The following is a 15084-nucleotide window of genomic DNA, read 5'->3' as shown; positions in this document are numbered from 1 at the left end:
TGTGACAAACACTAAGCAGAAATCGGAGCTATCTGAGGAAATCACAAGAAAGAGATGATTCATGGCCTTATGAGGAGTATCCAGACACCCAAGACAACCAGGCAGCAAGTACAAGTCAAGTGCAACAGTGACAGCTGACCATCAGGGTGAGGATTCTGGCCAGAGACAGATAATATCAGAAGGCATATTACCAGAATCAGAAGAACTACCAGATGTAGGTGTGGCGCCCCTGAGGCTCAGTCGCCACAGAGGTAGTGCACCTTCTCCTAAGGTGTGGTGCCCCACCATCCAGGTAAGTTGGAGGCTCCTGACCACGCTCCAACACTCGCACCCCACACAATAGAGTAGTTCACCACAACCACATTGCGGCTCCTTGCTTAGAGAGAAGCAGAGCACCTTTGGTGGTTCCCTGCTTGGAACACTAGACATGCTGAGAGGTGGGTGGAGTTCAGGATATATATATATTGAGAGGGATGGTTTAGGATGATAGGTTAGCCTGACAGGAGGTCAGTGAGGAAGGAAGCCACTCGGGAGGAGTGGGGATCCCTGGAAGAAGGGATGGAGGAAGGAGTGCTGCAGCTGCCTCAGTGACCTGAGCTAGCTGGCACGGGAAAGGAAAGGAGAGGAGAAGGACGTTGACCTGAAGCCTGAGCTTCCATAAAAGGGAAAGGACAAGTACGGAACATAGGAGTAAAAGGGAACAGAGAGGACGTGGGTTAGAGGAAGAACCCTGCCTAAAAGTTCTAAGCGCAAGGTCGGGGCCCGGTCCCCGAGGTTGTATGAACACTAATGGTTCTGCAGCAGACACTGGTGGAGTAGGAGGCTGTAAATGCACTACTCCCATCTAAGACTTGAGGGCACAACAGCAATACGGATAGATTGCTGGGACTTAGGAGTAGAGAGTCCCCGAAGCAGGCTACAGCTGTCTGCCATGCAAGTAGAGTTCTTGGGAATATCTGTCAGGAGGAACTCCAGAGTACCACGGTATTGGAGATCTTCACACTTAAAGGCGCTATAGAGGAGACGTTCAGGAAAGGCACATAAGTTGTCGGAGTGTGGAAGGGAGCATTCCATCTTGCCTGGAGGTTGACCGAGTCCCTGACCCGGAGGACACGGCACAGAAGCGGGCACTACAGACTGTGAGTAAAGCTTTGGAACTACATGCCCTGGTGTCCTCCATTCCTTCCTGCGCCTGTCCGCCTGACACTGCTACATCCCCTGCGCCAGACACTACATCACCTAAGTGTCTCCACATCTACACTGCCCTGGGACAACAGCCCTGCCTGTGGAGGGCTATAACATCACTGCTGCACCACACCATCTGTCCCAGAGGATCTGTCTGCAGCGTCGGCTTAAGCCCCCGTTACACACTGCGATATCGCTAGCAATATCGCTGTAAAGTCACCGATTTTGTGACGTTGCAGCGATATTGCTAGCGATATCGCTGCATGTGATACTTACCTCCGACTGGCTCCCCCGCTGGTTATCGCTGATTGCGCGAGAAGCTCCTGGACCGTTTCTCGTCGTCAGCTTCCTGCTGCGCTTCCTGTGGCGCCGACGAGCGACGTGTGGAGCCGGGCGGGAGGACGCAGGATCGCCTGGTGTGACAGGTAAGTAGCGATCCCCGTCCCCTGCGATGTCGCTGGTGAGATCTGCCTGTTTGGCAGCTCACTAGCGACCACCTAGCGATGCACCAGTGATCCTGACCGCGTCATATCGCTGGTCGGGATCGCTGGTGCATCGCTAGGTGTAACGGTACCCTTACTTAACACCTCCCTTGCCGAACACCACAGGTGGCGTCACGAACTATACATCCAAACCATTACATTCCCCCATTACTTGGGCGCCCAGGGCCACGGTCCGGGTCACTGCTGCTGTGACTCATCCCACTGATACCGGCCCGGTACCGAGTACCCCACAGCCCTGGGAGGGCGACCCATAGGCAGTGACACATCTTATGTTACTAGAGCTGGCAGAATTATCAGAAAGCCGGCGCACCTCAAGGATTAGGTCTAACTGGACTTATTATGTTATAGCTCTAACTTGGTCATGGTATACATTGTTTATTCATTTTATTGTTCTTTCAGTTAAAAGAGAAAGGTGTAGCAATATGTCATATGTGATGTGGCCTCTAGGGGTCTCACTACGGTGATGTGTGTACTATAGAGTGTAAGAACTTATTGGTTAGCTGTTAGCAGACATCTTGTAATGGAGGAATGTATCACGAGTCTCATGTAATAAACAAGCCTGGAGATATCCAAGGCGTGTGATCCTTGACCGGAAATACATAACAGAACAGTTTACATCCTCGCGGGGGACTAAAATATAAAATTCAAAGATATATATTCTTTTATAAAAAACTAGCTGAAGAGCCCGGCGCTGCTTGGAAGTAGTAACTAACTGTGGCTAGTTATAGCAAATTATAATTATCCTCCATCCCATAGTCCCGTGCCCATATACCCATCATACATATCCTCCATCCCATAGTCCAGTGCCCATATACCCATCATACATATCCTCCATCCCATAGTCCCGTGCCCATATACCCATCATACATATCCTCCATCCCATAGTCCAGTGCCCATATACCCGTCACACATCCTCCATCCCATAGTCCCGTGCCCATATACCCATCATACATATCCTCCATCCCATAGTCCCGTGCCCATATACCCATCATACATATCCTCCATCCCATAGTCCCATGCCCATATACCCATCATACATATCCTCCATCCCATACTCCAGTGCCCATATACCCGTCACACATCCTCCATCCCATAGTCCCGTGCCCATATACCCATCATACATATCCTCCATCCCATAGTCCAGTGCCCATCACACATCCTCCATCCCATAGTCCCGTGCCCATATACCCATCATCCATATCCTCCATCCCATAGTCCCATGCCCATATACCCATCATACATATCCTCCATCCCATAGTCCCATGCCCATATACCCATCATACATATCCTCCATCCCATAGTCCAGTGCCCATATACCCGTCACACATCCTCCATCCCATAGTCCCGTGCCCATATACCCATCATACATATCCTCCATCCCATAGTCCCATGCCCATATACCCATCATACATATCCTCCATCCCATAGTCCAGTGCCCATATACCCGTCACACATCCTCCATCCCATAGTCCAGTGCCCATATACCCGTCATACATATCCTCCATCCCATAGTCCAGTGCCCATATACCCATCACACATCCTCCATCCCATAGTCCCGTGCCCATATACCCGTCATACATATCATCCATCCCATAGTCCCATGCCCATATACCCATCATACATATCCTCCATCCCATAGTCCAGTGCCCATATACCCATCATACATATCCTCCATCCCATAGTCCCATGCCCATATACCCGTCATACACATCCTCCATCCCATAGTCCCGTGCCCATATACCCATCATACATATCCTCCATCCCATAGTCCAGTGCCCATATACCCATCATACATATCCTCCATCCCATAGTCCCATGCCCATATACCCGTCATACATATCATCCATCCCATAGTCCCATGCCCATATACCCATCATACATATCCTCCATCCCATAGTCCAGTGCCCATATACCCATCATACATATCCTCCATCCCATAGTCCCATGCCCATATACCCATCATACATATCATCCATCCCATAGTCCCATGCCTATATACCCATCACACATCCTCCATCCCATAGTCCAGTGCCCATATACCCATCATACATATCCTCCATCCCATAGTCCAGTGCCCATATACCCATCATACATATCCTCCATCCCATAGTCCCATGCCCATATACCCGTCACACATCCTCCATCCCATAGTCCAGTGCCCATATACCCATCATACATATCCTCCATCCCATAGTCCCATGCCCATATACCCATCACACATCCTCCATCCCATAGTCCAGTGCCCATATACCCATCATACATATCCTCCATCCCATAGTCCCATGCCCATATACCCATCACACATCCTCCATCCCATAGTCCAGTGCCCATATACCCATCATACATATCCTCCATCCCATAGTCCAGTGCCCATATACCCATCATACATATCCTCCATCCCATAGTCCAGTGCCCATATACCCATCATACATATCCTCCATCCCATAGTCCAGTGCCCATATACCCATCATACATATCCTCCATCCCATAGTCCCATGCCCATATACCCGTCATACATATCCTCCATCCCATAGTCCCATGCCCATATACCCATCACACATACTCCATCCCATAGTCCAGTGCCCATATACCCATCATACATATCCTCCATCCCATAGTCCCATGCCCATATACCCATCACACATCCTCCATCCCATAGTCCAGTGCCCATATACCCATCGTACATATCCTCCATCCCATAGTCCAGTGCCCATATACCCATCATACATATCCTCCATCCCATAGTCCAGTGCCCATATACCCATCATACATATCCTCCATCCCATAGTCCAGTGCCCATATACCCATCATACATATCCTCCATCCCATAGTCCCATGCCCATATACCAGTCATACATATCCTCCATCCCATAGTCCCATGCCCATATACCCATCACACATACTCCATCCCATAGTCCCATGCCCATATACCCATCATACATATCCTCCATCCCATAGTCCCATGCCCATATACCCATCACACATCCTCCATCCCATAGTCCAGTGCCCATATACCCATCATACATATCCTCCATCCCATAGTCCCGTGCCCATATACCCATCACACATCCTCCATCCATAGTCCAGTGCCCATATACCCATCATACATATCCTCCATCCCATAGTCCAGTGCCCATATACCCATCATACATATCCTCCATCCCATAGTCCAGTGCCCATATACCCGTCATACATATCCTCCATCCCATAGTCCCGTGCCCATATACATATCCGCCATCCCATGGTCCCGTGCCCATATACCCATCACACATCCTCCATCCCATAGTCAACCATTATGACATCATAATGAGTGGCGGCAGGGCTTGCAACCTATGATGACATCAGCATTGCCATGGCAACCATTGTGACATCATAATGAGGGGTGGGGCTTGATACGCACACACTGCTTCCCCAGTATGCAAATAGGGGCATTATGACATCACAATGAGGGGCGGGGCTTGACGCGCACACACTTTTTCCCCAGTATGTAGATAGGGGCAAAATTGTTTGGTGAATTGGAAAGTGCGGGGTTAAAATTTCGCCTCACAACATAGCTTAGGACGCTCTCGGGGTCCTGACGTGTGACTGTGCCAAATTTTGTGGCTGTAGCTGCGACGGTGTGGATGCCTATCCTGGACATACATACACACATACACACACACACACATACACACATACACACACACATACACACATACACACATACACACATACATACATACACACATACATACACACATACACACACACATACATACATAGATACACACACACACATAGATACACACATACATACACATATACACACATACACATACATACACACACACATACACACATACACACATACACACATACACACATACACACACACATACACACATACACACATACACACATACATACATACACACATACATACATACACACATACATACACACATACACACACACACACACAGAGATACACACACACACACATAGATACACACATACATACACATATACACACATACACACATACATACATACACACATACATACACACATACACACACACATACATACATAGATACACACACACACATAGATACACACATACATACACATATACACACATACACATACATACACACACACATACACACATACACACATACACACATACACACATACACACACACATACACACATACACACATACACACATACATACATACACACATACATACATACACACATACATACACACATACACACACACACACACAGAGATACACACACACACACATAGATACACACATACATACACATATACACACATACACATACATACACACACACATACACACATACACACATACACACATACACACATACACACACACATACACACATACACACATACACACATACATACATACACACATACATACATACACACATACATACACACATACACACACACACACACAGAGATACACACACACACACATAGATACACACATACATACACACATACACACATACACACATACACACATACACACACACATACACACATACACACATACACACATACATACATACACACATACATACATACACACATACATACACACATACACACACACACACACAGAGATACACACACACACACATAGATACACACATACATACACACATACACACATACACACATACATACATACACACATACATACATACACACATACATACACACATACACACACACACACACAGATACACACACACACACATAGATACACACATACATACACATATACACACATACACACATACATACACACATACATACACACACACACACTTTGAGCTTTATATATTAGATAACAGTTGGAATCTTCCCCTTTGTCCACCTTAAAAATAAAGAAGGAAAAGAAAAGACATATGTGGCATCGCAACGTCCATAGGAGTCCGATCTATGGAAATGTCACATTCATTAACTCGATCAGTAAATGCCGTAAGGAGAAGAAACCTCGGAGCGGCAGACCTGCAGGCGCTGGATGGCCGCAGCGGTGCTAACAATGTAATCAACGTCATTTCTACCATCAATGGTGGATCTCCACCCAGAACGTCAGCAGTAATTGAAAATGACATATCGGTAGAGGAACGAGGTGGAGGCCTCTCCGCTCACTGACGTTCTCCTAGATCCAGAGATCGTGAGGCATGGACTTCCAAAGATTTACACTTACTTCTAAAGACCGCGATCAGGATGATAATGATGAAAAAGAGAGTGGCGCAGAGAGCGCTCAGGGCGTAGAGGAGGCGAGAGGATGGCGGGGGGGTCCACAGCTTCATCTTCACTTCTAGAATGGAGAGCATGGTCAGTTACAGAGACTCGGCCATTCAGTCACCTGACACTTCAATTCTCCCAAGACACCAACTAATCTATCATAGCATTGATTCATGAATGCTTGTCTTAAAGGGAATCTGTCCACAGGTATTTGTTATGTAGTCTGAGAGCAGCATGATGTCGAGGCTGACACCCTGATTCCAATGATGTGACACTTACTGGGCTGTGTGTTGTTATTTCAATAAAAATCAGAGTTTTATTAGGAGATTATCAGTACAGAACTAGGTGTCCCGTGCCTCCTAGTCCTGCGGCTCTGTGTAAGCACACTCCGACCACTAATCTGCAGCTTTCTACTTATGCACAGTGGTGTGAGCGGGCCTATACAGGGCTCAGCATTCTGAGCACTGCTACATTTATAGAAAACAGTGATTTTATTAAAACTACAAGAAGCCCAGTAACTGACATAGATGGAATCAGGGTCTCAACCCCTTATTATGCTGCTCTCAAATTACGTTGCACAAGTCTGGTGATAGATTCTCTTTAATTCCCAGAGATAAACAGACTCCTCACCTTGACCAAGTCCTAATTTGGTGCCACTACCAGTCTCTTATCTATAATGACTGCTACTGACCCCTCTACCCCTCCAGTCCATGGCATAAAGCTGAAGGAGAAGAATATTGCTTGATTCTTTCTGAAAACTCTGGGGGAAAATCAGATGTCTATGTAGACCTCATGAAGAAAACTACGAGTACTGAGCAGGACAACTTTCTTGGAAAGAAACCTGCAGCTTTCCATCCCCTGAGTGTCCATCAAGGTCTATACGTTCAATAAGACATATAATAAACAGAGAAATCTGGGTGACAGCCAATATCACAGTTCCCACAGCCAGGATGGCCACTCATTTTCCCATACTCTTGTGTGAGATCCATCACTGCTCGATATGTAATGATGGCAGATCCTCATCATATGGCAGATATGTAATCCAGGAGGTTGCATATTTTCCCTAAAGTGTAGACACCCTTAAATCTTTGCTCAAGGATTCCCCCAACTCCTTCCTCGTCCTCTCGGAACATTTACCTTCACTGTCAGGAGCGTCTTTCAGCAGGTCTTTGTATTCTAAAGACATCGTCTGAGGGTGGAGGGAGAATTATTCATTAATACAGACTAGTGAATCAGAACTTAATTCTGGAGGAAATATTTGAGTTGGCTCTGGTCTGGATGGAAGGGGAAGGCTGCAGTATGAGGAGATGACAAAGAATGGTGGAGGTGGATGTCCTACATGAGATATGGAGGCTCCACCATGTGACATTGAGGTTTCTCCATAAGATATGGAGGCTTCACCATGAAACATTGAGGATACAACATGGTAAATTGAATCTCCATCATGAGATATGGAGGCTCCAACATGTGACATTGAGGTTCCACCATAAGATACGGAGGCTCCACTGTGAAACATTGAGGATACAACATGGTAAATTGAATCTCCATCATAAGATATGAAGGCTCCACCACGAGATATTGAATTTCCACCATTATCACATTATGCATTATCACATATGAAGGGTCCAACTTGTGATTTTGAATCTCTAACATGATCTATGGAAGGTCCACTATCAGACTTTGACCTATGGAGGCTCCACATTTTGCAAAGTCTTCACTAATGATAGATTGGAGCATGGGGACATCAGAACAACTTTTGGCTACCACTGGCAGCATCACCAGATAGTGCACACGCTGACCACTAGAGACACTGACCTCTAGGTCGACACCAATAATTATCAGACATTATATCAGCTCTTTGTATAATTATCATTATCAGTTACCTTTTTTCATTATCCCACCTTAAAAATCCGTATCACTTCATAGACGAGCTACAACAATTCTGTAATAATGGTGTCTGCTGTGACCACACTGTGGACCAGACATCCTACAAGACTAAGACCGTCTTACTCTGAAGGCAATGCTCCTCCATGATGTCTCCATATTCCCAGAACATCTAATAAACCCTACAGGGAAGTCTATTAAGACCAGGAGAACTACACATCAGCAGCCTTTAATCAGGAGGGCCATTTTCTCGTGGAGTGATCCAGTACCCATAATTTAGAACCAGAAATTGTGTAGTGACCTTCAGTGACATTGAATCTCCATAAAATAGGATAGTGGGGGCCAGAACATGTGGTAGTGAGTTACTACCATCCACTACTACTACAACCATTCACTACTACTACAACCATCCACTAGCAGGACCACAGTCTTCTCAGAAACAGATTGGAGCACACAGACATGATGACCTGCAGAGGACCTGGGGAGAATCATCACCCCAGCCATAGCCCCCTTCCCACGTCCCCATTACAAGGGTCCATGTATTACCAAAGCCTCGCTCCTCTTCTTCCTTCTGAGGGTGACTGAGCCATTACTAGAGATAAAGTCCAGCTTCCCGTCCCCTATCACTTCCCTCTGACCAGGTCCTGACTTCCCTTCCAGGGAATTTGCAGCGAGTGCATTAATCGTTTTCCTTCTCTCTAGAATGTTGTCAATATTTCAGAAACGTTCTTGGTTATCACAAATCATGTTGTGGTGAACATGAAAATCCCCGTCATCCCAAATATGTGCTGATTCTACTGATTAGCCTGAGTATCACTGAGTATCACATCACTGACTGTAAGTTCTATATTACCCCTATATTATATGTGTCTCACTGAGCCACCCAGTAACAGGGCACCTCACTTGTAAGAGCTCCTCTAAAAGACACCTGGGGGGTTTTGACCCCAATAATGACAATACCACTGTGTAATCATCAATCATCATCAATGTTAGAATTGGAAGGTGTGTTCTGCGTCACATTCTGCAGGGACCTCCCCAGTGTCGAGAGCCCACCAGAGATGAGAGGGTCTCCAGTGGCTCTCACAAAATAAAGGGTCTCAAGAGCCAGCAGAAAACACTTGGAGCCGTATCCTTTGAGTCTATTTAATTGTATTTCATTCCCGAAAAACTATGAGCCCATACTGAAGTTAGGCACTAACTGATGGATTTACACAGGTTCATGTGGACTGCAAGAATATTCTACCAGGGTGGACCCAGTACCACACTGGTTCCAAAAGGGGGATAATTAACCAACGGCCAAGTGTACTGTAACCACCTTGGACATGAAATGTTCATCACTCTGCTTGTCACTGTTCACACTGCCAGACTAGCCTACTACAATACATACCAGTAGGACCATCAGTGGGTTCAGGTTCAGACACCATTATGGGTCCCAATGAACCAGCAGAAGGCTACTCCATCTGGAGCCAATCGCTTCCCACTAGATGTTATTTCTTTGACCTCTGTCACAAAAGCCCTAATGGATCTGCTCGATGTTTGTGTATCATTGTCAAATTTACAAAATGTGTTTTTGTTTTGTAGACTGTAAGCTTCTCTGAGCCGTGTAGTGTTAGTCGTGGCCACTCGGCTAAGTCGTGTCCTCCTGGTCATGGCAACTCCTATAAGCATCCTCTTTCCTCCTGCGGCTCTGGTAAGCCATGTATTTACTTCTCATAGCCATTCTTCTGAGTAATGTTCTTTTGGTCATGGCCACTTCTCTCAGCAATTTCTTCATGGTCATGGTTGCTCCTGTAAACTGTGTCCTCCTGATCATGACCGGCCTTCTGAACAGTGTCCTCCTGGTTTGGCTGTTTCTCTGAGCAATGCCCTCGTGGTCATGGCCACGCCTCCGAGCAATTTCTTCCTCATCATGGTCGTTCCTCTGAGCAATGTCCTGCTGGTTATAGCCACTCCTGTCAGCCATGTCCTCATCATGGTTGCTCCTCTGAGCAATGTCCTCCTGGTCATGGATGCTACTCTAATCCGCATTCGCCTGGTCATTACCTCTCCTCTGAGCAGTGTCTTTCTACATTTCATGGCTGCTCCTCTAATCTATGTCCTCCAGGTCATGGCCGCTCTTCTGGTCATGGCTTGTTTGTACCCCTGCAGTTTTCTAATGGTACCCTCTCCAATAATATAGTGGAAACACAATTGTGGAAGTCATCGTAAGCTGGAAGTGATCCCAAGACGCTGATTTTCCCCATTATCCTCCTTTCTTCTCTGTGGTGTTTTTGGTGATTGAATGATATCTTTGTATTGGGGCAGGTGCAGATGAGCGTATTTTCGGTCCGAGTGCGATTAGACAAAACATCGGATTTAACCAGGACCAATGTTATTCAATGGGGCTGAACACGTCAGAATTTTACCTTGGACAGAGAAGGTCAGAGGGAAAACATCTCAGCATGCCCGAGATTGACCCGATATTCAGATCGCACTGAGTCATGCAAGTCATGGACTGCGTGGGACCATCAGACTGCAATGGGATGACATGTGAGTGCAGTCTGACTGTCACAACCTGACACAAAGGAGAAGATGGAGAAAAAAATGTCTTAAAACATATGAAAGAGAAAGTTCAGCTCACTCTCGAGGAAGACATCATATGGTCCATGTGTGGAGCAAGGGATTCCGTCACTGCCGGACGTAGAAACACTGAGGTTATGAAGGTAGGATAATCCAGCTCTCACCGCAAGTGTGACGAAAAACAATTGTCTATTAATTCATCAATATGAAATGAAAGCTGAATAGTCATTGTTGTGCGCAGCCTGTGCAAAAGAGCGCGTGTCAGAGAACCGAACACGTTTCACACACAATACGTGTTCTTAAAGTCGCTATATCATAGAATCATAGAATGGTAGAGTTGGAAGGGACCTCCTGGGCCATCTGGTCCAACCCCCTGCTCAAAGCAGGATTCGCTAAATCATCCCAGTCAGATGTCTGTCCAGCCTCTGTTTGAAGACTTCCATTGAAGGAGAACTCACCACTTCTCGTGGCAGCCTGTTCCACTCATTGATCACTCTGTCAAAAAGTTTTTTCTAATATCTAATCTGTGTCTCCTCCCATTCAGTTTCATCCCATTGCTTCTAGTCTTTCCTTGTGCATATGAGAATAAATTTGATCCTTCTACAATGTGACAGCCCTTTAGATATTTGTAGACAGCTATTAAGTCTCCTCTCAGTCTTCTCTTTTGGAAACTAAACATTCCCAAATCCTGCAACCTTTCCTCATAAGACAGGGTTTGCAGACCGGTCACCATTCTGGTCGCTCTTTTCTGAACTTGCTCCAGTTTGTTGATGTCTTTTTTAAAATGTGGTGCCCAAAACTGGACACAATATTCCAGATGAGGTCTGACCAAAGAGGAGTAGAGGGAAATAATGACTTCACGTGATCTAGACTGTATGCTTCTGTTAATACATCCTAGAATTGCATTTGCCTTTTTTGCTGCTGCATCCCACTGTTGACTAATACAGTTCGCTGCGAAAATATTCGGCCCCCTGGAACTTTTCAACCTTTTCCCACATATCATGCGTCAAACAAAGATACCAAATGTAAATTTTTGGTGAAGAATCAACAACAAGTGGGACACCATTGTGAAGTTGAACAAAATTTATCGGTTATTTAAAATTTTTGTGGAAAATCAAAAACTGAACAGTGGGGCGTGCAATATTATTCGGCCCCTGTAACTCAATACTTTGTTGCGCCTCCTTTTGCTGCGATTACAGCTGCAGTCTCTTGGGGTTTGTCTCTATCAGTTTTGTACATCGAGAGACTGAAATTCTCGCCCATTCTTCCTTGGCGAACAGCTCGAGCTCAGTGAGGTTGGATGGAGATCGTTTGTGAACAGCAGTTTTCAGCTCTTTCCACAGATTCTCGATTGGATTCAGGTCTGGACTGTGACTTGGCCATTCTAACACCTGGAGACGTTTATTTGTGAACCATCCCATTGTAGATTTTGCTTTATGTTTGGGATCATTGTCTTGTTGGAAGACAAATCTCTGTCCCAGTCTCAGGTCTTTTGCAGACTCCAACAGGTTTTCTTCAGGAATGGTCCTGTATTTGGCTCCATCCATCTTACCTGTCCCTGCTGAAGAAAAGCAGGCCCAAACCATGATGCTGCCACCACCACGTTTGACAGTGGGGATGGTGTGTTCAGGGTGATGAGCTGTGTTGCCAAAAAGTTCGGTTTTGGTTTCATCTTACCAGAGCACCTTCTTCCACATGTTTGGTGTGTCTCCCAGGTGGCTTGTTGCAAACTTTAAACAACACTTTTTATGGATATCTTTGAGAAATGGCTTTCTTCTTGCCACTCTTCCATAAAGGCCAGATTTGTGCAGTGTACGACTGATTCTTGTCCTATGGACAGACTGTCCCACCTCAGCTGTAGATCTCTGCAGTTCATCCAGAGTGATCATGGGCCTCTTGGCTGCATCTCTGATCAGTCTTCTCCTTGTTTGAGATGAAAGTTTAGAGGGACGTCCAGGTCTTAGTAGATCTGCAGTGGTATGATACTCCTTCCATTTCAATATGATCACTTGCACAGTGCTCCTTGGGATGTTTAAAGTTTTGGAAATCATTTTGTATCCAAATCCGGCTTTAAACTTCTCCACAACAGTATCACGGACTTGCCTGTTGTGTTCCTTGGTCTTCATGATGCTCTCTGTGCTTCAAACAGAACCCTGCGACTATCACAGAGCAGGTGCATTTATACGGAGACTTGATTACACACAGGTGGATTATATTTAGTATCATTAGTCATTTAGGACAACATTGGATCATTCAGAGATCCACAATGAACTTCTGGAGTGAGTTTGCTGCACTGAAAGTAAAGGGGCCGAATAATATTGCACGCCCCACTTTTCAGTTTTTCAATTTCCACAAAAATTTAAAATAACCAATAAATTTTGCTCAACTTCACAATTGTGTCCCACTTGTTGTTGATTCTTCACCAAAAGTTTACATTTGGTATCTTTATGTTTGAAGCAATGATATGTGGGAAAAGGTTGAAAAGTACCAGGGGGGCAAATACTTTCGCAAGGCACTGTATTGTCTGTGATCTATTAGTATACCCAAGTCTTTTTCACATGTGCTGTTGCTTAGCCCTATTCCTCCCATTCTTTATATGCTTTTTTCATTTTTATTGCCCAGATGTAGTACTTTGCATTTTTCCCCATTAAAAACCATTCTGTTAGTTGCTGCCCACTTCTCCAGTTTATTTATATCTTTTTGAATCCTCTTTCTCTCTTCTCTACAGTCATGGCCAAAAGTTTAGAGAATGACACAAATATGAATTTTTACAAAGTCTACTGCTTCATTTTTTCTAATGGCAATTTGCATATACTCCAGAATGTTATAAAGAGTGATCAGCTTAACAGCAATTACTTGCAAAGTCAATATTTGCCTAGAAAATTAACTTTATCCCCCAAAACACATTTCAACATCATTGCAGCCTTGCCTTAAAAGGACCAGCTAACATCGTTTCAGTGATTGCTCCATTAACACAGGTGTGGGTGTTGATAAGGACAGGGCTGGAGATCAATCTGTCAGGATTAAGTAAGAATGACACCACTGGACACTTTAAAAGGAGGCTGGTGCTTGGCATCATTGTTTCTCTTCTGTTAACCATGGTTATCTCTAAAGAAACACGTGCAGTCATCATTGCACTGCACAAAAATGGCCTAACAGGGAAGAGTATCGCAGCTAGAAAGATTGCACCTCAGTCAACAATCTATCGCATCATCAAGAACTTCGAGGAGAGAGGTTCCCTTGTTGCCAAAAAGGCTCCAGGGCGCCCAAGAAAGACCAGCAAGCGCCAGGACCGTCTCTTAAAAGTGTTTCAGCTGCGGGATTGGGCTACCAGCAGTGCAGAGCTTGCTCAGGAATGGCAGCAGGTAGGTGTGAGTGCATCTGCACGCACTGTGAGGCGGAGACTCTTCGAGCAAGGCCTGGTCTCAAGGAGGGCAGCAAAGAAGCCACTTCTCTCCAGGAAAAACATCATGGACAGAATGATATTCTGCAAGAGGTACAGGGAGTGGACTGCTGAGGACTGGGGTAAAGTCATTTTCTCTGATGAATCCCCTTTTCGATTGTTTGGGACATCTGGCAAACGGCTTATTCGGATAAGACCAGGTGAGCGCTACCACCAGTCTTGTCTCATGCCAACTGTCAAGCATCCTGCTGTCCTCCTGAAATGTAAATGCC

The 15084-nt window shown here is 45.4% G+C and overlaps 1 protein-coding gene across 3 annotated transcripts in view; it reads right to left on the bottom strand.

Annotated features, from left to right (window-relative positions):
* The window catches only part of LOC141078105 (asialoglycoprotein receptor 1-like), a 104095-nt gene that overhangs the window by 67773 nt on the left and 21238 nt on the right, over positions 1-15084 (bottom strand). Inside the window, exons 1-3 of one of the 3 annotated variants that reach the window (XM_073564944.1) lie at positions 9397-9484; positions 8104-8155; positions 6926-7039 (exon numbers count right to left, since the gene is read on the bottom strand). In XM_073564944.1, coding sequence (XP_073421045.1) covers positions 6926-7039; positions 8104-8152 — 163 coding nt within the window. In that variant the 5' untranslated portion in view covers positions 8153-8155; positions 9397-9484. Of the gene's footprint in view, positions 1-6925; positions 7040-8103; positions 8156-9396; positions 9510-15084 lie in introns of those variants that run through there. The other 2 variants (XM_073564945.1, XM_073564946.1) reach the window with 2 other exon arrangements.

Source organism: Dendrobates tinctorius, unplaced genomic scaffold (genome assembly GCF_039654945.1).
Source record: "Dendrobates tinctorius isolate UK_male_01 unplaced genomic scaffold, ASM3965494v1 ptg000502l, whole genome shotgun sequence".
NCBI lineage: Eukaryota > Metazoa > Chordata > Amphibia > Anura > Dendrobatidae > Dendrobates > Dendrobates tinctorius.
The sequence above is the reverse complement of the archived record's forward strand: the minus strand, read 5'-3'. Positions and strand labels throughout refer to the sequence as shown.